The sequence below is a fragment of the Ranitomeya imitator genome, chromosome 2, assembly GCF_032444005.1.
Source record: "Ranitomeya imitator isolate aRanImi1 chromosome 2, aRanImi1.pri, whole genome shotgun sequence".
NCBI classification, from domain to species: domain Eukaryota; kingdom Metazoa; phylum Chordata; class Amphibia; order Anura; family Dendrobatidae; genus Ranitomeya; species Ranitomeya imitator.
The window spans coordinates 554,274,066-554,298,499 of NC_091283.1; the positions used below are offsets into that span (position 1 = coordinate 554,274,066).

Consider the following 24,434-nt stretch of genomic DNA (forward strand, 5'->3'; position numbering starts at 1 on the left):
ACGATATTTTCCATGAATATCTGGATAAATTTATGATTGTGTATTTGGATGATATTTTGGTTTTTTCTGATGACTGGGAGTCTCATGTTCAGCAGGTCAGGAAGGTGTTTCAGGTCCTGCGGGCTAATTCCTTGTTTGTAAAGGGCTCAAAGTGTCTCTTTGGAGTCCAGAAGATTTCTTTCTTGGGGTATATTTTTTCCCCTTTTACTATTGAGATGGATCCCGTCAAGGTTCGGGCTATTTGTGACTGGACGCAGCCTGCATCTCTTAAGAGTCTGCAGAAGTTCTTAGGCTTTGCTAATTTCTATCGTCGTTTTATAACTAATTTTTCTAGTGTTGTTAAGCCTTTGACGGATTTGACTAAGAAGGGTGCTGATGTTGCTGATTGGTCTCCTGCGGCTGTGGAGGCCTTTCGGGAACTTAAACGCCGGTTTTCTTCTGCTCCTGTGTTGCGTCAGCCTGATGTTTCGCTTCCTTTCCAAGTTGAGGTTGATGCTTCCGAGATTGGAGCGGGGGCGGTTTTGTCACAGAGAAGCTCCGATTGCTCGGTGATGAAGCCATGTGCGTTCTTTTCTAGAAAATTTTCGCCCGCTGAGCGGAATTATGATGTGGGTAATCGGGAACTTTTGGCCATGAAGTGGGCATTTGAGGAGTGGCGTCATTGGCTGGAGGGTGCTAGACATCGTGTGGTGGTCTTGACTGATCACAAAAATCTGATTTACCTTGAGTCTGCCAGGCGTCTGAATCCTAGACAGGCTCGTTGGTCACTGTTTTTCTCTCGTTTCAATTTTGTGGTTTCATACCTGCCAGGTTCAAAGAATGTGAAGGCGGATGCTCTTTCTAGGAGTTTTGTGCCTGACTCCCCTGGAAATTCTGAGCCCACTGGTATCCTTAGGGATGGGGTGATTTTGTCGGCCGTCTTCCCAGACTTGCGACGTGCTTTGCAGGAGTTTCAGGCGGGTAAACCTGATCGTTGTCCGCCTGAGAGACTGTTTGTTCCGGATAGTTGGACCAGTAGAGTCATCTCCGAGGTCCATTCTTCTGCGTTGGCAGGTCATCCTGGAATATTTGGTACTAGAGACTTGGTGGCAAGGTCTTTTTGGTGGCCTTCCTTGTCGAGGGATGTGCGTTCTTTTGTGCAGTCTTGTGAGGTTTGTGCTCGGGCTAAGCCTTGCTGTTCTCGAGCCAGTGGATTGTTGTCACCTTTGCCTATCCCGAAGAGGCCTTGGACGCACATTTCCATGGACTTTATTTCGGATCTCCCTGTCTCTCAAAAAATGTCTGTCATCTGGGTTGTGTGTGACCGCTTTTCTAAAATGGTTCATCTTGTACCCTTGCCTAAGTTGCCTTCCTCCTCTGAGTTGGTCCCTCTGTTTTTCCAGAACGTGGTTCGTTTGCATGGGATTCCGGAGAACATCGTTTCTGACAGGGGATCCCAGTTTGTGTCTAGATTTTGGCGGACGTTCTGTGCTAAGATGGGCATTGATTTGTCCTTTTCGTCTGCATTCCATCCTCAGACGAATGGCCAGACGGAGCGAACTAATCAGACCTTGGAAACTTATTTGAGGTGTTTTGTTTCTGCTGATCAGGATGACTGGGTTACCTTTTTGCCGCTGGCCGAGTTTGCCCTTAATAATCGGGCTAGTTCTGCTACCTTGGTTTCTCCTTTCTTTTGTAATTCGGGGTCTCATCCTCGTTTTTCCTCTGGTCAGGTGGAGCCTTCTGATTATCCTGGAGTGGACATGGTGGTGGATGGGTTGCATCGGATTTGGAGTCATGTGGTGGACAATTTGAAGTTGTCCCAGGAGAAGGCTCAGCAGTTTGCTAATCACCGTCGCCGCGTGGGTCCTCGACTCCGTGTTGGGGACTTGGTGTGGTTGTCTTCTCGTTTTGTTCCTATGAAGGTCTCTTCTCCTAAGTTCAAGCCTCGGTTCATCGGTCCTTATAGGATCTTGGAAATTCTTAACCCTGTGTCGTTTCGTTTGGATCTCCCGGCATCGTTTGCTATTCATAATGTGTTCCATCGGTCGTTGTTGCGGAGGTATGAGGTACCTGTTGTTCCTTCGCTTGAGCCTCCTGCTCCGGTGCTGGTGGAGGGAGAATTGGAGTATGTTGTGGAGAAGATCTTGGATTCTCGTGTTTCCAGACGGAAACTCCAATATTTGGTCAAGTGGAAGGGTTATGGTCAGGAGGATAATTCTTGGGTGGTTGCCTCTGATGTTCATGCTGATGATTTGGTCCGCGCTTTTCATAGGGCTCATCCTGGTCGCCCTGGTGGTTCTCGTGACCCCTCCTCAAGGGGGGGTACTGTTGTGAGTTCTGTTTTTGGGCTCCCTCTGGTGGTTACTGATGGTACTGGGTGATTTGTGTTCTGCTTTCTCTGGTGTCCACCTGTTCTATTAGGATTTGGGAGTTTCCTATTTAACCGGGCTTTCTTGTCATTTCCCTGCCGGCTATCAAGGTTATCAGAGTGTTTTGTTACCTCAGCTTCTGGCTTCAGTAATCTTCAGGACAAGCTAAGTTTTGATTTTCTTGTTCCACGTTTTGCTTTATTTTTGTCTTGTCCAGCTTGCATATAATTGTCTCTTTGCTGCTGGTTGCTTTAGTGGGCTGTAATTGCTCCTCATGTTCCATGAGTTGGAACATGAGTTCAAGTAATTACAGGATGGTTTTTTGAAGGGTTTTTTGCTGACCGCGCAGTTTACTTTTGTATCCTCTGCTATCTAGATTTAGCGGGCCTCATTTTGCTGAATCTGTTTTCATACTGTGTATGTGCCTTCCTCTCATTTCACCGTCATTATATGTGGGGGGCTGCTATTTCTATGGGGTATTTCTCTGGAGGCAAGAGAGGTCTGTGTTTCTTCTAATAGGGGAAGTTAGATCTTCGGCTGGTGCGAGACGTCTAGGATCAACGTAGGCACGTTCCCTGGCTATTGTTATTTGTGTGTTCAGGTTTAGGGTCGCGGTCAGCTCAGGTTCCATCACCCTAGAGCTCGTTGGTGCTTGTCCTTTTGTGATTCCCTGCCATTGGAATCATGACAGGGCCCCTAACCTGGTAACCTTCATTACAAGTTGGTGACATGCCCTAAGAGTGGAGAAGAACCACAGCAGATGACCGCGCTATTACTGGAGATAATCTCTATATAAAGACCAACATGGATATTATCGCCATATGGTCAGTGGTAGATACCAGCCCTACAGAACATATAAGAGATCACAGCATAGTTACAGATTATGACTTTCCGGCCGCTGATGTTCTCTGATGGAATCGTTCACTTTTCCCATCTTTTCCATCTGACCCAGACCGACATGACAACTTCTTCCAGCCATGACTCGTCTTTAGAGAATACAACAAAGACACGTTTCACTTCTCATATTCCAGCCCCATCACCATCTATTCCCAACCTGCACAAACTCCTCATCCTGCTGATATCCCAATACTGAGCCACTGCTGCCGTATGTATCCCTATTACTGCACCTGCTGTGTGGTTCTCTGCGCCTTCTAAATTCTAAAGCACCGCTTTAGTAATGCCGAGTGCAAGTGCCCTAGAAAACAGTGCCCACACTTTGCTCCCTAGAAATTAATATTGCCCTCTGTGTGCTCCTTTGATAGTCACAGTAACCTGAGATCCCCTATAACAAGAAGTTCCCACTTTACATTTAATAATGTTTTGAGTCTTCCCCTGTACAGCTCCCCTATACAGTATAATGCCCCCTCACTGTATAGTACCATCCACACAGTATACTGACCCCTTAATAGCCCCCAAACTGTTTGATGGCTCCAACACTGTATGATGGCCCCTTCACTGTAATCTCTACACTGTATGATGGCCCACTAGATGGCCTCCATATAGTATAATGCACCAGATCATCCTAAATATAGTATAATGCACTTCCCATAAGCCTCCATATAGTATAATGCACTCCCCATAGGCCTACTCTATAGCAGAAGGCAGCATAAAAAGGCAGACTCTATAGCACAAGACAGCACCCCCAGTGGTCGCCGGCGAGTGCACGCTTCAGCTGCGTGGACGCCATGGAGAGAGCAGGAGCCAGGAGCGCGGTCAGGTAAGTTGGGCCCCCAACCCTCACCTCCACCAAGGGATCATCATGGGACGTAGCCTGCTAAAGAACCGTCAGATCAGCGATCGCAGGTGTGCAGGGCGTCCGGGCAGCTTGTATACGGACGGAGTGAATACAAAAATGTGTCAAAAGTGAGGAAAGCGCTGCGGAAGCGTCCGCTGTGCTCCATCCATACGGCCTGGTGTGGCCACACAAGCAGAAAGTTGTGACATGATAGAAGTCTTGTTTGGTGGGTGGTCCCGGATGCCGAGACCCCACAAAGGTCGATAAAAACAGACGCTCGTAGGGTGTGTTCACACATAGCTTCTTAGATGCAGGTTTATTTGTTTGTTACTAAGCTATTTTGGTCTAAATGGGAAAAAAAACCTTTGTGTGTATTGAGCCGGGGGGAAGGTGGGGGGGGGGTTTGGCGCCAAACTCGGGAACAGCCCCGTGTGGCAAAAGCTCTAGCTACGCCTCTGAGCACCCCCATAGGCAGACCATGTAGTATAAGACAGAACTCCATAGGCTGACCCTGTAGTAAAAGGCAGCACCCCATAGGCAGACCCTGTAGTATAAGACAGCACCCCATAGGCAGATTCTGAAGTATAAGGCAGCACCCATATAGGCAGATCCTGACGTATAAGGCAGCCCCCCATAGGCAGATCTTGAAGTATAAGGCAATCCCCCTATAGGCAGATCCTGAAGTATAAGGCAGCCCCCCTAGAGGCAGATCCTGAAGTATAAGGCAGCACCCCTATAGGCAGATCCTGAGTTTAAGGCAGCCCCCCAATAGGAATATCCAGAAGTATAAGGAAGTATAAGGCAGCCCCCCTATAGGCAGATTCTGAAGTATAGGGCAGCTCCCCTATAGCCAGATCCTGAAGTATAAGGCAGCCCCCCTATAGGCAGATCCTGAAGTATAGGGCAGCCCCCCTATAGCCAGATCCTGAAGTATAAGGCAGCCCCCCCCTATAGGCAGATTCTGAAGTATAGGGCAGCCCCCCTATAGCCAGATCCTGAAGTATAAGGCAGCCCCCCTATAGGCAGATCCTGAAGTATAAGGCAGTCCCCATAAAAAAAATCAATAAATAAATACTCACCTCTCTTCCTCCTTGTTCCAGCGGTGCTCCAACCTCCCGCTCATCTTCTGACAGCGGGCGCCGGGTGGTGACGTCATCGCGCCCACTATCAGTGTCGGCGTCGGTGACGCCAGACGCTGACAGGGGTATGATGGCAGAAGGAGCGCAGCGCTCCTTCCCTCATCAGTGCGGTGACGGGCGGGGGGCCCACTACTGGAACCGGGCCCCCCTGCCTGCTCAGGGGCCCCATAGTGGGCATCAGAGCAGGGAGATCGATTCTCCCTGCTCTGCCGCAGAAGGTAACTGTATCAGTGCGCTCCGGATGGGCCCCCTCTGAGCATCGGGCCCGGTAGCTATGCTACTGGTAAATGGCATAAAAAATGTCATGATTGATTTTTTTTTTCTATTAAACCCATAAAAAATGTAAGAAGAATTTAAATGAAACAAACAGCAATCATGCCACATGTGAACATGACCTCAGCATTAGGGCTCATCTCCACTTGTGAGGAAAACGGACGAGTGCAATCCAATAAAAAATCGGATTGCACTCGGACCAATGTTAATCAATATGTGACACTCCATTTGCGATTTTTTTTTTCCCAGCCGAAATCGGACTGAGAAAAATCTGTGTCGGCTGAGAAAAAAATCACAGCATGCTGCGTATTGCTGAGATTCTCGGACGAGACTCGCCAATGCAAGTCAATGGGTGCGAGAAAAAAAACGCACAGCACTCGCACCCGTGTCCTTAGAAAAGCCGGCAATTCAGCGCAGAGTACAGTAAAATCACACTGACAGGTTAGATGAGAGTAGATATATACACATAGAATAGGTATATATACATATATATATGTCAGGGAGACACCTATATATATATATATATATATTTATATTTAATGCAGCGCTAGATAGCTTTAAAGCTGGTAATTCAATTACCGGCTTTTGCTTTCTCCTTCACAAACCCGACATGATATGAGACCTGGTTTACATACAGTAAACCATCTCATATCACCATTTTTTTTGCATATTCCACACTACTAATGTTAGTAGTGTGTATATGCAAAATTTGGGCGTTCTAGCTATTATATTTAAGGGTTAAATGGCGGAAAAAATTGGCGTGGGCTCCCGCACAATTTTCTCCGCCAGAGTAGTAAAGCCAGTGACTGAGGGCAGATATTAATAGCCTGGAGAGGGTCCATGGTTATTGGCCCCCCCTGGCTAAAAACACCTGCCCCCAGCCACCCCAGAAAAGGCACATCTGGAAGATGCACCTATTCTGGCACTTGGCCACTCTCTTCCCATTCCCGTGTAGCGGTGTGATATGGGGTAATGAAGGGTTAATGCCACCTTGCAATTGTAAGGTGACATTAAGCCTAATTAATAATGGAGAGGCGTCAATTATGACACCTATCCATTATTAATCCAATTGAAAGAAAGGGTTAAAAAAATACACACACACATTATTAAAAATTATTTTAATGAAATAAAAACAAAGGTTGTTGTAATTTTTTATTTAACGCCCAATCCACTCAGTGAAGACCCTCGTTCTGTGACAAAAAAAAATAAATAAACCAACAATATACAGTGGGGCAAAAAAGTATTTAGTCAGTCAGCAATAGTGCAAGTTCCACCACTTAAAAAGATGAGAGGCGTCTGTAATTTACATCATAGGTAGACCTCAACTATGGGAGACAAACTGAGAAAAAAAAATCCAGAAAATCACATTGTCTGTTTTTTTATCATTTTTTTTGCATATTATGGTGGAAAATAAGTATTTGGTCAGAAACAAACAATCAAGATTTCAGGCTCTTACAGACCTGTAACTTCTTCTTTAAGAGTCTCCTCTTTCCTCCACTCATTACCTGTAGTAATGGCACCTGTTTAAACTTGTTATCAGTATAAAAAAGACACCTGTGCACACCCTCAAACAGTCTGACTCCAAACTCCACTATGGTGAAGACCAAAGAGCTGTCAAAGGACACCAGAAACAAAATTGTAGCCCTGCACCAGGCTGGGAAGACTGAATCTGCAATAGCGAACCAGCTTGGAGTGAAGAAATCAACAGTGGGAGCAATAATTAGAAAATGGAAGACATACAAGACCACTGATAATCTCCCTCGATCTGGGGCTCCACGCAAAATCCAACCCCGTGGGGTCAGAATGATCACAAGAACGGTGAGCAAAAATCCCAGAACCACGCGGGGGGACCTAGTGAATGAACTGCAGAGAGCTGGGACCAATGTAACAAGGCCTACCATAAGTAACACACTACGCCACCATGGACTCAGATCCTGCAGTGCCAGACGTGTCCCACTGCTTAAGCCAGTACATGTCTGGGCCCGTCTGAAGTTTGCTAGAGAGCATTTGGATGATCCAGAGGAGTTTTGGGAGAATGTCCTATGGTCTGATGAAACCAAACTGGAACTGTTTGGTAGAAACACAACTTGTCGTGTTTGGAGGAAAAAGAATACTGAGTTGCATCCATCAAACACCATACCTACTGTAAAGCATGGTGGTGGAAACATCATGCTTTGGGGCTGTTTCTCTGCAAAGGGAAAGTTCCCACGATCTATGAACAGCCAGCAGAGGGCGCCTCACCGCAAATGAAGCTAAATATAGCTCATTGATCTATATTTAGACTCATTCCTCGGGGTTTTGCAGCGAGGAGTAGCATTGCATTAGCAAAGCTCCTGGCTGCAAAATGTTTTAACCCCTTCAGAAGGATTTACATCGTTGGACTTTACAGATCTGTGGAAGGTAAGTATATTGTTGGTTTATTATTTTTTTTTTGTCACAGAACGAGGGTCTTCACTGAGTGGATTGGGCGTTAAATAAAAAATTACAACAACCTTTGTTTTTATTTCATTAAAATAATTTTTAATAATGTGTGTGTGTATTTTTTTAACCCTTTCTTTCAATTGGATTAATAATGGATAGGTGTCATAATTGACACCTCTCCATTATTAATTAGGCTTAATGTCACCTTACAATTGCAAGGTGGCATTAACCCTTCATTACCCCATATCCCACCGCTACACGGGAATGGGAAGAGAGTGGCCAAGTGCCAGAATAGGCGCATCTTCCAGATGTGCCTTTTCTGGGGTGGCTGGGGGCAGGTGTTTTTAGCCAGGGGGGGGCCAATAACCATGGACCCTCTCCAGGCTATTAATATCTGCCCTCAGTCACTGGCTTTACTACTCTGGCGGAGAAAATTGTGCGGGAGCCCACGCCAATTTTTTCCGCCATTTAACCCTTAAATATAATAGCTAGAACGCCCAAATTTTGCATATACACACTACTTACATTAGTAGTGTGGAATATGCAAAAAAAATGGTGATATGAGATGGTTTACTGCATGTAAACCAGGTCTCATATCATGTCGGGTTTGTGAAGGAGAAAGCAAAAGCCGGTAATTGAATTACCAGCTTTAAAGCTAACTAGCGCTGCATTAAATATAAATAAATATATATATATATATATATATATATATATATATATATATAGGTGTCTCCCTGACATATATATATGTATATATACCTATTCTATGTGTATATATCTACTCTAATCTAACCTGTCACTGTGATTTTACTGTACTCTGCGCTGAATTACCGGCTTTTCAAAGGAGACCCGTGCGTAAAAATCGGACAGCAATACGGATGTCATACGGATGTTGCGATAAAAAAAAAAAATCGCATGACACTCGCATGACACTCGCATGGCACTCGCAGACGTTACATCAGTTTTTTCGGTCCGTAAATCGGACCGTTTTTTTCTCACACAAGTGGAGATGAGCCCTTAAACTGATTTTTTTTTCTGCACGTTTTCTGCAAATTTCCCATCACATGATGCAATAAGAAGCCGCTCTGGTTTTTGTGGGTTTTATGCATTTCTTTTTTTCGTTTTCTCCATTATTTAATGCATTTTTTGAGCAGATGAGCAGTGTTTAAGGCTGCCGTCACACTAGCACTATTTGGTCAGTATTTTACATCAGTCAAAACCAGGAGTGGAACAAATAGAGGGAAAAGTATAATAGAAACATATGCACCACTTCTGCATTTATCACCCACTCCTGGTTTTGGCTTACAGATACTGAGGTAAAATACTGACCAAATACTGCTAGTGTGATGGCAGCCTAATGCTTATTTAATAGTAAAGAAAAGCTTTGATTCTGTGCTTAAAAATGCAACTGCGCTTTATTTTTTCATATGTGTTTTTTCCAAGTTCCACATGCAAGCTAAGAGAAAAAAAGCACCAAAACCACACAGTACAAAAGCATCTTTAGGTAACGTTCACATTTGCGTTGTTGGGCGCAGCGTCGGCGATGCAACCAACAACGCATGTACACTATGCAGCGTTTTGCGATGCATGCGTTGTCATAAGATCGTACAGAGCAGGAATTTTGGAGCAGGGAAAATGCTACAAGTAGCGTCCTCTGCGCTCTGTCTGTGCGTCAATATGACGCATGCGTCGTAAAACGCAATACAACGCATACCGGCGCATGTCCATGCGCCCCCCATGTTAAAGATAGGGGCGCATGACGCATGCGTTGGTATGCGTCGACGACGCTGCGCCCAACACCGCAAATGTGAACGTAGCCTTAGACACACCAAGGGCAGGAGTTTTCATGAAATCACATCCACTTTGCTTGGACATTTAGGCCGTGTTCACATGTAGAGTAAATGCTGTGGGGTTTTTTCTGGTGCCTTTTTGCATAGAAATTATGCTGTGTTTAAGGGCACAGCAGAGACATACTGCCGTATTTCTCGTGCGATAATGGCATAGCACTGCAAAGACTGGCCGACACCTCTCCTGACCCGAGCATGACAGTATGATGGATAACTACGGTATGCAGCTGTCAAGCTCAGGTCTGGAGAGCTGACAGCCAGTACAAGTTTTATGATGCGATTCTCCCAGGAGAAATAACCAGCTAAAGACCTTGCTAAACTGTGGCTTTGGTGCTTTTTTTTTTCTAGAGGATTCTATGTGGAGCCTAAGGCCTTTTTCACACGTCCTGATATTTCCGGTACTGGAAAAACCGGTATCGGAGATATCCGTGTCCGTGTGTATACTCCGTGTGTCATCCGTGTGTACGTGTTGAAGTTACGTATGTCATCCGTGAGCCATCCTTGTGGACACGTACCTCAGAGAATTTTTTAAGTCTGCAATTAAAGGCTTGGACCTGTAATTAAACGGTTAGATGAGGGAAAGGTGCACTAATTAGCCATTTTCAATTCTAAACACACGTTTCCACCTTCAGTACTTGTTGATTTTTTTTTTTTTTTGCAAACTATATTGTGCATTTGATCCCTTGGTGCTACCTAGCCTACAGCTAGTTAGTAATGTTGATCCAAAGAAACACAACATGTACATAAATTTAATTAAGCACACCAGTAGCGCTTCATAAACTGTGAATCCTGCAGCGGATACAAATACAGTGCCACCCTTCTGTATTAGTAGCTATAAACAGGTATATATATAAAAATAATAATCCGCGCTGGGTTCTCCAGTTTTGTGACCACTAAATACCTCCAAAAAACAATAAATATTTGCACCTTTTATATGACAATAAAAAACTATTAAAAAATAATAAGTTTTTGCTGTGTTTTAAAATAGCTCCACCGTGGAGCACAACATTACCATAAGGAAATTCTGAGCGAGATAATAAATTGATTTTTTAGCTAGTGCGGTATAGTCGATAATATCCACAGTTCCCTTTAGTCTGTCTTTGTAAAAGTCCAAATATGGAAAAATGCGGCTTCGGTGGAGTTTTTTTCCTCTTTTGCTTTCACGTGAGCGGGCTCCAGGCAGTGCCCCGGCCGGCGGCAAACAGCCCTATGCTCGCTCACTGCTAGTAGCGACTAAGCGCTGTTGTGCAGCTCTCGGTTCTCTGCCTCTGCAGGACCTTGCGTGACGTCACGGTCATGTGATTGCTCACGTGACTTGCTACAGCCTGACTAAAGGGAACTGTGGATATTATCGACTATACCGCACTAGGTAAAAAATCTATTTATTATCTCGCTCAGAATTTCCTTATGGTAATGTTGTGCTCCACGGTGGAGCTATTTTAAAACACAGCACAAACTTATTATTTTTTAATAGTTTTTATTGTCATATAAAAGGTGCAAATATTTATTGTTTTTTGGAGGTATTTAGTGGTCACAAAACTGGAGAACCCAGCGCGGATTATTATTTTTATATATACCCATGTACATAAATTTGTTGTAAACCCAAAATTTTTATAATTGTAGGCAAAAAAAACCCGTTTTTACATTTTCAAACAAAATATGCCCAATAATGGGCATTAACGACATTGTTACATGCCACATATTTGCAAAACAATTATTTAAACATTGAGAACATTTAAACATTTTGGAAATCATCCTGAGTAGACAGTAGATTCTTCTGTAGTGTTTTCTGGGCCTACACCTTCAGTGATGGCGGATTGTGGGGGCATTTCAGATTGTGTAATTTGTGACTGCAGTGGTGGATTATTGACGGATGTTCCAACATACATTTGTTGGTATCCAGAGGTAGTAGTGTTGTAGCTTTGGGTTTCTAAGGAGGGGCCATAAAAGTGTTGTTGTTGGGGGAGTGGTTGTTGCTGGTAGTTTGCACAGACTGAGTATTTTCCAACCTGAGCAACAGGTTGCATATAATAATAATCTTTATTTTTGTATAGTGCTAACATATTCCGCAGCGCTTTACAGGTTGCACACATTATCATCGCTGTCCCCGTTGGGGCTCACAATCTAGGTTCCCTATCAGTATGTCTTTGGAATATGGGAGGAAACCGGAGTGCGCGGAGGAAACCCACGCAAACACGGAGGGAACATACAAACACTTTGCAGATGTTGTCCTTGGTGGGGTTTGAACCCAGGACTCCAGCGCTGCAAGGCTGCTGTGCTAACCACTGCGCGACCGGGCTGCATATAGCTTTGTGGACGTGAAATGTAACCTTGATATGTTTGGCCAGTTGATTGTTGTGTTGTTGGCTGAGGGTTCGGTGGGCCAAATCTATTTAGGCCAGGCGTAATATGCCTTGGTGGCCTGGTGTACTGCTGTTGCACTTGAAATTTCTGAGCAACTTCACACAGTGGCCTATGTTGTATCTGTTGGCTTGATGCAGGGGGTGGTTCATGCACATAATATGGTACTGCCATTTGTGGTAATTGTTGGCTGGCTGATGATTGCCCATAAGAGGTTGCAGGCACCTGTTGCTCCTGGTGTGTTGACACTATAGTGGTCAACTGGCTCTGATTTTGGTCAGTACGCCACTGTTCTATGGGTGAAAGCACCTGGTTGGGCTCATTCTCTCCCTGGCTGACAGCAAGGAGGGTGAGCATAGCTGCCCGGACACTTTCTTGACGTTATGTGGGTACTTTTGCCAGACAGGGAGACAGTGAGTGGCAAAAACTATCAACATCTGATTCTGGTGTCATTAAGTTCAGTATATGCAGGACTCTTGCATCAATTGCTTCTGGCAACATCCTGATCTCCTCATGTCGCCTGCTCCGTCTTCCTCTCAGGCTAGGTGGTATGTACCGCGGGGGAATGTTTGATGCTGCTTGCGATGCCTGGGGTGCTGGTGCGCTTGATGCCTGTGATTGTTGTTCTGTTGTATTTTGGCTGCTTCCAATCATACCCTCAGTGCTTGTTTCACCAGCAGCAGATGGCTCTTGTGGCTGTGTTGTTTGTCTGGCCTCAGCTGTGTGATCTGTCTCTGATGCTGACGTACAAGGTGCTGAGGCAGCCGCTGTTGGTGACTCATCAGAATCGTCCAAGTTGTCCACAGTTTTAGGATTAAAGAAATGGACATTGTTGTTGAAGTTAAACATGTATTTCTAAATAAATTGAATAGCCTTGAAAACATTTTCAATCCTACCAATAGGGGATTTAAGGTCACACCCTTATATTTCAAATGTCAATTTTGACAACCTTGGTATCTTTATGCAACCATTTTTTAAACCTTTTTTTTTAAATGATAAAAAATAGGCGTGTTGCAAGCCATTTTACATGTGCATGTACAAAGTTGCTTACTTGAGAATTTACAGTGCCACATACATAGTTAGCCTCAAACAATATTGGTGTTTGAGAAACAACATGCTAGGTGAAGCAGTACACTTACTGGTTGAGTTCCATGACTGGGCGCAGGAATTCTAATTGCCGGAAATAAACATATTGGCACTTTCTAGATGCCCCAGATGTGGGGGGAAGGGGATTATATTCCCGCCGGTACTGGTCCCTTGCTGAGCGCCAGCGTCGTTTCAACAAAGGCATTGTTGGTGACAAAGAAAAAAAAAAATTACTTCTATGTAATATACGTAAACATAATTTGTTAAAAAACATATGCCTTTAATGGTCACTTGCTCAATATGTTCACAAAAGTAAAACAGCAGCTATGGCCTTACTATACATCTAATTCCTGGCATGCATACATTTAACAACTGTAGCCAGCACCATAATGTACACATTGCTAGGGTTCTTATCTACAAAAACTATGATCAAGATTTGTGTGTAGAGTAGTAAGTACACATCCTTTACAATGCCTGCCAGACACCTGTAAGGCCTGTATTGGTGTAAGATATTTGCAGGGGTTTTGTAAAATAAACAACTAATACTGAAATTAAGGGTACTTTCACACTAGCGTTTTTTGTAAATCCGTCACAATGCGTCGTTTTGCAGAAAAACGCATCCTGCAAAAGTGCTTGCAGGATGCGTTTTTTCCCCATAGACTTCTATTGGCGACGCATTTGCGACGGATTTGCACACTTCGCATCCGTCTTGCGACGGATGCGTCATGCTTTGGCGGACCGTCGGGAAAAAAAACCCCTACATGTAACATTTTTTTCTCCCGACGGACCGCTTTTTCCGACCACGCATGCGCGGCCGGAACTCCGCCCCCACCTCCCCGCACCTTACAATGGGGCAGCGGATGCGCCGGAAAAATGCATCCGCTGCACCCATTGTGCAAAGCGTTAAACGCTAGCGTCGGAATCTGTCCCCGACGCATTGCGACGGGGAGATTCCGACGCTAGTGTGAAAGAAGCCTAACAAGTGAAGAGGAAAAAAGTGGCGTTAAAAACACAAACAAAAAACCTCTGACCAACACTGAACATGGGACAGTCTACTTTGGGCCTTGCAGAAGCATGGTTGTTCAGAAGAGGCACAACAGTAATGTGTGCTAACATTGTGAAACATCAATTTGACCATGTTTTTTGTTGGATTTGACAAACAGTATTCCAAGGTACATCATGAAGTTTATGTTTGCCATTCAACAAGCACATTCAGAAGTCTAGTGACTATAATAGTGCCAAGGATTACCACATTACATGCCATTTTGATGGCCTACAAACAGATTTACTAACACATCAGCACTGTAAGCACTATTTGAAATATGAATTAAGTAAGTACAGTTTGTTAGTACATAGGAACATCCACTCACCATACTTCGCTTGCTTGGATGGGGAATATGTTGACCAACCACTACGTGCAAACAATGCTTCTGCTACTGCATGCCATCCACGGTCTACATTCAGCCGGTCGTAGTATCCCTCCACACGAGTGTCCCAAAGTTCTGGGTGTTGTTCCACAAGAGCTATTAGGCGCTCAGTATCAACACGAGGAGCCATTATATCATAAAGATACAGGAGAAGCAATCCACAAATGTGCCTGAACACACAACTACTTCACCTCAGCAAAGAAAAGGCCAGACTGAGTTTATTTCTTAATTTCACATGAAATTCAGGACACCTGTCTATAATAATGATACAATGTAAAAACGCACACGGACAGCACACGGATGCTCATCCGTATGCACGTGTGCTGTCTGTATTGTGGTCCGTGCTGCCGGTAAAAAACGGACATGTCTACGTGTTTTGCACACGGACACACGATCCGTGTGAAAACACGCACATGTGCAGAAACACATAGATTCTAATGGGTCTACGTGTGTCAGTGTCTCAGGTACGTGAGAAAACTGTCACTACACGTACCGGAGACACTGACGCATGAAAGAGGCCTAAAAAAGCACATGTAAAAAGTGCAGAATCAAAACTTTTCTGTACTATAAAAAACGCGGCTTCATATCTGCATGAAAATTGTTTCAAATAAGGAAAAAAATGCATAAAAGAAATACAACACGCATTAAGGCCACATTCACACGTTCCTTTTTATCCTGCGGGTTCTCCAGCAGCGGATTTGATAAATCTGCAGGGCAAACCCGCTGCGGTTATCCCTGCAGATTTATCGCGGTTTGTCCTGCGGGTTCCGCTGCGGGTTCCGCTGCGGGATTTACCCCTACTATTGATGCTGCATATGCAGCAATATGCAGCATCAATAGTAATGTTAAAAATAATAAAATCATGATGATATACTCACACTCTGACGTCCCGATCTCCTGGGCGCTGCAGGCGGCGGTCCGGTTCCAAAGATGCTGTGCGACCAGGACCTTCGGTGACGTCACGGTCATGTGACCGCGACATCACCGAAGGTCCTGGTCGCATAGCAACTCTGAGACCGGACAGCCGCGTGCAGCGCTGAGACTTCAGAGGTGAGTATAACATGATTTTTATTTTAATTCTTTTTTTTAAATACAAATATGGTTCCCGGGGCCTGGAGGAGAGTCTCCTCTCCTCCACCCCGGGTATAACCCGCACATTATCCGCATTACTTCCCGCATGGTGGGCACAGCCCCATGCGGGAAGTAAGCGGATCAATGCATTTCTATGGGTGCAGAATCGCTGCGATTCTGCACAAAGAAGTGACATGGTCTTTCTTTTTTTCCGCAGCAATTCAGCGCGTTTTTTTTCGGGTTTTTCCGCACCATGTGCACTGCGGTTTCTGTTTTCCATAGGGTAACATTGTACTGTATCCTGCATGGAAAACAGCTGCGGACCCGCAGCGGCAAAATCGCCGCGGTTCCGCAGTAAAAACCGCATAGTGTGAACATGGCCTTAGACTGTTATTGCGTAGTTTGGTGCAGACACCTAAAAAAAACAAGAAACACAGTATTTATGCAATGTGTGAACACTGCCTTATAGGAATAAAATTGCCAGATGTCATGTAGTAAAGCTTATATAAAAATGAGAACGTTCTGGCTGCTATGACTGAATGAATGACTGAATGAATGAATGAATGAATGAACAAAAAAAAAAATCCACAGCTCCCAAATACAGATGAACATGATGCACAGATGACGTTGCACCAAATCAAAACCTATGTCAGGGATGCTGGAAGTGAAAAGATTTGCAGGCCTTCTGTCTTGCTACCAAGTACCACTGACCTGGATGCTGGATCGGAAGCTCGTAAATCTCTAGTCCCTAATGTCTTGGATACAGTGGGTGTCAGGTGAATGTCCAGCACTGCCACCGCCCACACACACATCTTTCTGGGTGTGGTCAAAATTTTTGCCAACGCTCGATGCGTGGCGCATGATTTTTTCCCGCTTTCTGTTCTTCAAATGTTGGGAGTTTTGGTAAAGGATAATTAGCAGCAACTTACATCAAATAGAAAAACAGGAGTTGTTTCAGATTAGGTTAGATACTTTTGGCACATATGATGAACTTAGATTTTAAAGGAAAGCTGACATCAGATACATACTGCCCGATCCACAGGCAGCAAGCTTCAGGCACTGGCTGCATGATTTCAGCCATATACATTTAACTCTGAAGAAGCCGCCATGGACCTACCTGTCCGATTATCCTTTCATGAACCTCGGTCCCTAGTGACTATTAACCCCTTTCCGACATCGGGCGTAGTAGTACTGTTCGGCGCTCTTAGCAATTGAGCATTTCTACTACATACAGGCGATTTGATCATCGCCTGTATGCAGCAGAGGAGATCAGACAACTGCAGCTTCTAGTCTCTCATGAAAAGAGACTATTGAAGCATGCAAAAAGTAAAAAAATTTTTTTAAAAATATAAAAAAAAAAAAAAAATATGAGTTCAAATCCCCCCCTTTCGCCCCATTCAAAATAAAACAATAAAAAAATTCAAATATACACATATTTGGTATCACCGCATTCAGAATCACCCAATCTATCAATATAAAAAAAAATTAACCTGATCGTTAAACGGTGTAACGAAAAAAAAAGTCAAAATGCCAGAAATAATTTTTTTTGTTCGCCGCAGCACTGCATTAAAATGAAATAACAGGAGATAAAAAGATCATATCTGCACCAAAATGGTATCAATAAAAATGTCAACTCGGCGAGCAAAAAATAAGCACTCACCCAACCCCAGATCACGAAAAATGGAGACGCTATAGGTATCGGAAAATGGCGCAATTTTCTATTTTTTTTAACAAACTTTGGAATTTTTTGTCACCAGAACCTATACATGTTTGGCATCTGTGAAACTCGATATGACGTGAGAATCATAATGGCAGCTCAGTTTTAGCATTTAGTGAAGATGGTAAAAAAAAAAAAAAACAACAGTGGGATTGCACTCACCACACTTGGAATTTTTTTCTTGTTTTCCAGTCCAAAATATGTTAAAACCAATGGTGTCGTTCAAAAGTTCAACTCATCCTGCAAAAAACAAGCCCTCACATGCTCATAGAGACGAAAAAATAAAAAAGTTATGGCTCTCGAAAGAAGGGGAGGAAAAAACAGAAACGCAAAAACGGAAAATGGCTCCGGTGTTAAACTATGTTTTCCTTGACCAGCTACTGCAGTGCTTAAGAGCTGAAAATGTATAGCTGAAATCATGTCGCCTGTGTCTGATAAATGCTGCCCATGGATCGAGCAGAATTTAGCAACTGCTAGGTTTCTTTTAACTTATATTCCAATTCTAACGGCTGCAAAATTGCTGAAAATGCTGTACTTATCAGTAGAATTCTGTATTTATGAGTTGAATGTTTATGTGTCAACAATCTATGACAGTATATGCAGTTTTGTTTTTGTTTTTTTTTACTTTTGCTTCATAAAATGTTTTGTTTTAAATGGTCCAGGATTACAGACGCTTTATTGGAAGCTGATGAAGCTATGGAGATAGAAGGATCAAAGGGGATAAAATATTCAATCTCTGGCTCAGTGGATGACATGGCTGCCTATACCAGGCTCACTGGTGAGTTAATTTTCTGTAGTTGGTAAGATTTATAATCGATTTTAGAAGCATACATCTATATGTCACTCGTGTGGCCTTGTGCTATGTTTTAACTCGGTGTGCCAGTGTTCTGAGCAAAGGGGTTGTACAGCTGTTGTATTGTTGTGCCAAGAAGCAGTCATAAAACAGTAAACAGAGGGCCCAATACATCAAAGTGTGTTAGAAAGATTTCTGGTGTAAAGGCCCCTTCACATTAAGCGACGCTGCAGCGATACCGACAACGATCCGGATCGCTGCAGCGTCGCTGTTTGGTCGCTGGAGAGCTGTCACACAGACCGCTCTCCAGCGACCAACGATGCCGGTAACCAGGGTAAACATCGGGTAACTAAGCGCAGGGCCGCGCTTAGTAACCCGATGTTTACCCTGGTTACCATCCTAAAAGTAAAAAAAAACAAACACTAGATACTTACCTACCGCTGTCTGTCCTCCAGTGCTGCGCTCTGCTTCTCTGCTCTCCTCCTGTACTGGCTGTGAGCCGGAAAGCAGAGCGGTGACGTCACCGCTTTGCTTTCCGGCTCACAGACAGTACAGGAGGAGAGCAGAGCACAGCGCTGGAGGAAAGACGGCTGTAGGTAAGTATGTACTGTTTGTTTTTTTTTACTTTTAGCATGGTAACCAGGGTAAACATCGGGTTACTAAGCGCGGCCCTGCGCTTAGTTACCCGATGTTTACCCTGGTTACCAGTGAAGACATCGCTGGATCGGTGTCACACATGCCGATCCAGCGATGTCAGCAGTAGTCCAGCGACGAAATAAAGTTCTGGACTTTCTTCAGCGACCAACGATCTCCCAGCAGGGGCCTGATCGTTGGTCGCTGTCACACATAACGATTTCATTAACACGTCACAAATAGCAACGATATCGTTAACAATATCGTTATGTGTGAAGGTACCTTAAAGGTACCGTCACACTTAGCGACGCTGCAGCGATACCGACAACGATCCGGATCGCTGCAGCGTCGCTGTTTGGTCGCTGGAGAGCTGTCACACAGACAGCTCTCCAGCGACCAACGATCCCGAGGTCCCCGGTAACCAGGGTAAACATCGGGTAACTAAGCGCAGGGCCGCGCTTAGTAACCCGATGTTTACCCTGGTTACCAGCGTAAAAAAACAAACAGTACATACTTACATTCAGCTGTCTGTCCCTTGCCGTCTGGTTCCTGCACTGACTGCTGGCCGTAAAGTGAAAGTGAAAGCACAGCACAGCAGTGAGTCACACAGCGGTGACTCACCGCTGTGGCTGTGCTCTGCTTTCACTTTACGGCCAGCAGTCAGTGCAGGAACCAGACGGCAAGGGACAGACAGCTGAATGTGAGTATGTACTGTTTGTTTTTTTACGCTGGTAACCAGGGTAAACATCGGGTTACTAAGCGCGGCCCTGCGCTTAGTTACCCGATGTTTACCCTGGTTACCAGTGAAGACATCGCTGAATCGGTGTCACACACGCCGATTCAGCGATGTCTGCGGGGAGTCCAGCGACGAAATAAAGTTCTGGACTTTCTTCCCCGACCAGCGACAGCACAGCAGGGGCCTGATCGTTGCTGCCTGTCACACTGGACGATATCGCTAGCGAGGACGCTGCAACGTCACGGATCGCTAGCGATATCGTCTAGTGTGACGGTACCTTAACACTCCCTGAAATAAAGCAAAAATGTTGCAACTTCTGAATTTTTACTTCAGTCTTGACCAGCTGTCTCAAAGTGGGAAAGGCTGGGATAGGATAGAGCTTGGCTATGCCCGTACAACAAATTAATCATTACTCGCACCAGAAAAACTATTTAAGGCCGGTTTCACACATCAGTGGCTCCGGTACGTGAGGTGACAGTTTCCTCACGTACCGGAGCCACTGACACAGTGCAGATGTCATTGATTTTTTGCGGACCGTATCTCCGTGTGCCAAACACGGAGACATGACAGTGTTCGTGGGAGCGCACGGATTACACGGACCCATTAAAGTCAATGGGTCCATGTAAAACACGTACCGTACACGGACGATGTCGGTGTGCAGTCCGTGTGCCGTGCAGGAGACAGCGCTGTCCCCCCACGTGGTGCTGAAGCCACCATTCATATCTTCTCTGCAGCAGCGTTTGCTGTAGAGAAGATATGAAAAATCCTTTTTTTTTTTGTTCGTGTTTAAAATAAAGATCCCTGTCAACACCCCCCTCCCACCCCCTGTGCGCTCGCCCGCTGTTATTAAAATACTCACCCGGCTCCCTCGCTGGCGCTGCTTCCTGTCCTGGGCGCACCTTCTACTGTATGAGCGGTCACGTGGGGCCGCCCATTACAATCATGAATATGTGGCTCCACCTCCCATAGGGGAGGGGACAGGAATCTTTATTTTAAACACGAACAAAAAAAAACAAAAAAAAAGGATTTTTCATATCTTCTCTACAGCAAACGCTGCTGCAGAGAAGATATGAATGGCAGCTTCAGCACCAGATGCAGGGGACAGCGCTTATCTCTAGCACTGTCTCCTGCACGGTGCGTGTGGTACCCAGTCGGCACACGGGCGGCACACGTGTGCCACACTGATGTGCCACAGAAATTCACGGGCACACGGACACGGATAATTCCGGTACCGGAATTATCTGGACGTGTGAGACTGCCCTAAGGGGTGGTTTGCACGTCAATGACCAGGCAAATTTTTACAATTCTGACCACTGTCCCTTTTATGAGGTTATAACGCTTCAACGGATCCTGGTGATTCTGACATTGTTTTCTCGTGACATATTGTACTTCATGATAGTGGTAAAATTTCTTTGATATTACCTGCGTTTATTTGTGAAAAAACGGAAATTTGGCAAAAATTTTGAAAATTTCACAATTTTCAACTTTCACTTTTTATACAATTAAATCACAGAGATATGTCACACAAAATACTTAATAAGTAACATTTCCCACATGTCTACTTTACATCAGCACAATTTTGGAACCAAAATTTTTTTTTGTTAGGGAGTTATAAGGGTTAAAAGTTGACCAGCAATTTCTCATTTTTACAACACCATTTTTTTTTAGGGACCACATCTCATTTGAAGTCATTTTGAGGGGTCTATATGATAGAAAATACCCAAGTGTGACACCATTCTAAAAACTGCATCCATCAAGGTGCTCAAAACCACATTCAAGAAGTTTATTAACCCTTCAGGTGTTTCACAGGAATTTTTGGAATGTTTAAATAAAAATGAACATTTAACTTTTTTTCACAAAAAATTTACTTCAGCTCCAATTTGTTTTATTTTACCAAGGGTAACAGGAGAAAATGGACCCCAAAAGTTGTTGTACAATTTGTCCTGAGTACGCCGATACCCCATATGTGGGGGTAAACCACTGTTTGGGCGCATGACAGAGCTCGGAAGAGAAGGAGGGCAATTTGACTTTTCAATGCAAAATTGACAGGAATTGAGATCGGACGCCATGTTGCGTTTGGAGAGCCACTGATGGGCCTAAACATTGAAACCCCCCACAAGTGACACCATTTTGGAAAGTAGACCCCCTAAGTAACTTACCTAGAGGTGTGGTGAGCACTTTGACCCACCAAGTGCTTCTCAGAAGTTTACAATGCAGAACCGTAAAAATAAAAAATCATATTTTTTCACAAAAATCATTTTTTACCCCCAATTTTTTATTTTCCCAAGGGTAAGAGAAGAAATTGGACCCCGAAAGTTGTTGTACAATTTGTCCTGAGTACGCCGATACCCCATATGTGGGGGTAAACCACTGTTTGGGCGCATGACAGAGCTCGGAAGCGAAGGAGCGCCGTTTGACTTTTCAATGCAAAATTGACAGGAATTGAGATGGGACGTGTTAACGTTTTTATTGGTAACATTTTCAGGCACGTGAGATTTTTTGATCGCTTTTTATTCCGATTTTTGAGAGGCAGAATGACCAAAAACCAGCTATTCATGAACTTCTTTTGGAGGAGGTGTTTATACCGTTCCGCATTTGGTAAAATTGATAAAGCAGTTTTATTCTTCGGGTCAGTACCATTACAGCGATACCTCATTTATATTTTTTTTATGCTTTGGCGCTTTTATAGGATAAAAACTATTTTATAGAAAAAATAATTATTTTTGCATCGCTTTATTCTGAGGACTATAACTTTTTTATTTTTTTGCTGATGATGCTGTATGGCAGCTCGTTTTTTGCGGGACAAGATGACGTTTTCAGCGGTACCATGGTTATTTATACAGTGGGGCAAAAAAGTATTTAGTCAGTCAGCAATAGTGCAAGTTCCACCACTTAAAAAGATGAGAGGCGTCTGTAATTTACATCATAGGTAGACCTCAACTATGGGAGACAAACTGAGAAAAAAAAATCCAGAAAATCACCTTGTCTGTTTTTTTAACATTTTATTTGCATATTATGGTGGAAAATAAGTATTTGGTCAGAAACAAAATTTCATCTCAATACTTTGTAATATATCCTTTGTTGGCAATGACAGAGGTCAAACGTTTTCTGTAAGTCTTCACAAGGTTGCCACACACTGTTGTTGGTATGTTGGCCCATTCCTCCATGCAGATCTCCTCTAGAGCAGTGATGTTTTTGGCTTTTCGCTTGGCAACACGGACTTTCAACTCCCTCCAAAGATTTTCTATAGGGTTGAGATCTGGAGACTGGCTAGGCCACTCCAGGACCTTGAAATGCTTCTTACGAAGCCACTCCTTCGTTGCCCTGGCGGTGTGCTTTGGATCATTGTCATGTTGAAAGACCCAGCCACGTTTCATCTTCAATGCCCTTGCTGATGGAAGGAGGTTTGCACTCAAAATCTCACGATACATGGCCCCATTCATTCTTTCATGTACCCGGATCAGTCGTCCTGGCCCCTTTGCAGAGAAACAGCCCCAAAGCATGATGTTTCCACCACCATGCTTTACAGTAGGTATGGTGTTTGATGGATGCAACTCAGTATTCTTTTTCCTCCAAACACGACAAGTTGTGTTTCTACCAAACAGTTCCAGTTTGGTTTCATCAGACCATAGGACATTCTCCCAAAACTCCTCTGGATCATCCAAATGCTCTCTAGCAAACTTCAGACGGGCCCGGACATGTACTGGCTTAAGCAGTGGGACACGTCTGGCACTGCAGGATCTGAGTCCATGGTGGCGTAGTGTGTTACTTATGGTAGGCCTTGTTACATTGGTCCCAGCTCTCTGCAGTTCATTCACTAGGTCCCCCCGCGTGGTTCTGGGATTTTTGCTCACCGTTCTTGTGATCATTCTGACCCCACGGGGTGGGATTTTGCGTGGAGCCCCAGATCGAGGGAGATTATCAGTGGTCTTGTATGTCTTCCATTTTCTAATTATTGCTCCCACTGTTGATTTTTTCACTCCAAGCTGGTTGGCTATTGCAGATTCAGTCTTCCCAGCCTGGTGCAAGGCTACAATTTTGTTTCTGGTGTCCTTTGACAGCTCTTTGGTCTTCACCATAGTGGAGTTTGGAGTCAGACTGTTTGAGGGTGTGCACAGGTGTCTTTTTATACTAATAACAAGTTTAAACAGGTGCCATTACTACAGGTAATGAGTGGAGGAAAGAGGAGACTCTTAAAGAAGAAGTTACAGGTCTGTGAGAGCCAGAAATCTTGATTGTTTGTTTCTGACCAAATACTTATTTTCCACCATAATATGCAAATAAAATGTTAAAAAAACAGACAATGTGATTTTCTGGATTTTTTTTTCTCAGTTTGTCTCCCATAGTTGAGGTCTACCTATGATGTAAATTACAGACGCCTCTCATCTTTTTAAGTGGTGGAACTTGCACTATTGCTGACTGACTAAATACTTTTTTGCCCCACTGTATCTGTCTTTTTGATCATGTGTTATTCCACTTTATGTTTGGCGGTATGAGAATAAAGCGTTTTGCCTCGTTTTTTTTTACGGTGTTTACTGAAGGGGTTAACTAGTGATATAGTTTTATAGGAGGGGTCGTTACGGACGCGGCGATACTAAATATGTGTACTTTCATTGTTTTTTTTTAAATTTAGATAAAGAAATGTATTTATAGGAACAATATTTTTTTTTGGGGGGGGGGATTTTTTTTTACACATTGGAATATTTTTTTTTTTTACACTATAACATTGCCCGGGGGGGGGCATCATGTTATAGTGTAAAGGTACCGTCAAATTTAGCGACGCTGCAGCGATCTAGACAACGATGCCGATCGCTGCAGCGTCGCTGTCTGTGTGACAGCTCTCC

The 24,434-nt window shown here is 44.1% G+C and overlaps 1 protein-coding gene across 2 annotated transcripts in view; it reads left to right on the top strand.

Annotated features, from left to right (window-relative positions):
- Nucleotides 1–24,434, top strand: part of LOC138664932 (deoxynucleoside triphosphate triphosphohydrolase SAMHD1-like) — a 415,941-nt gene that overhangs the window by 264,560 nt on the left and 126,947 nt on the right. For both annotated transcript variants that reach the window (XM_069751981.1, XM_069751982.1), the window contains exon 10: nt 18,091–18,206. In XM_069751981.1, coding sequence (XP_069608082.1) covers nt 18,091–18,206 — 116 coding nt within the window. The remainder of the gene's footprint in view (nt 1–18,090; nt 18,207–24,434) is intronic.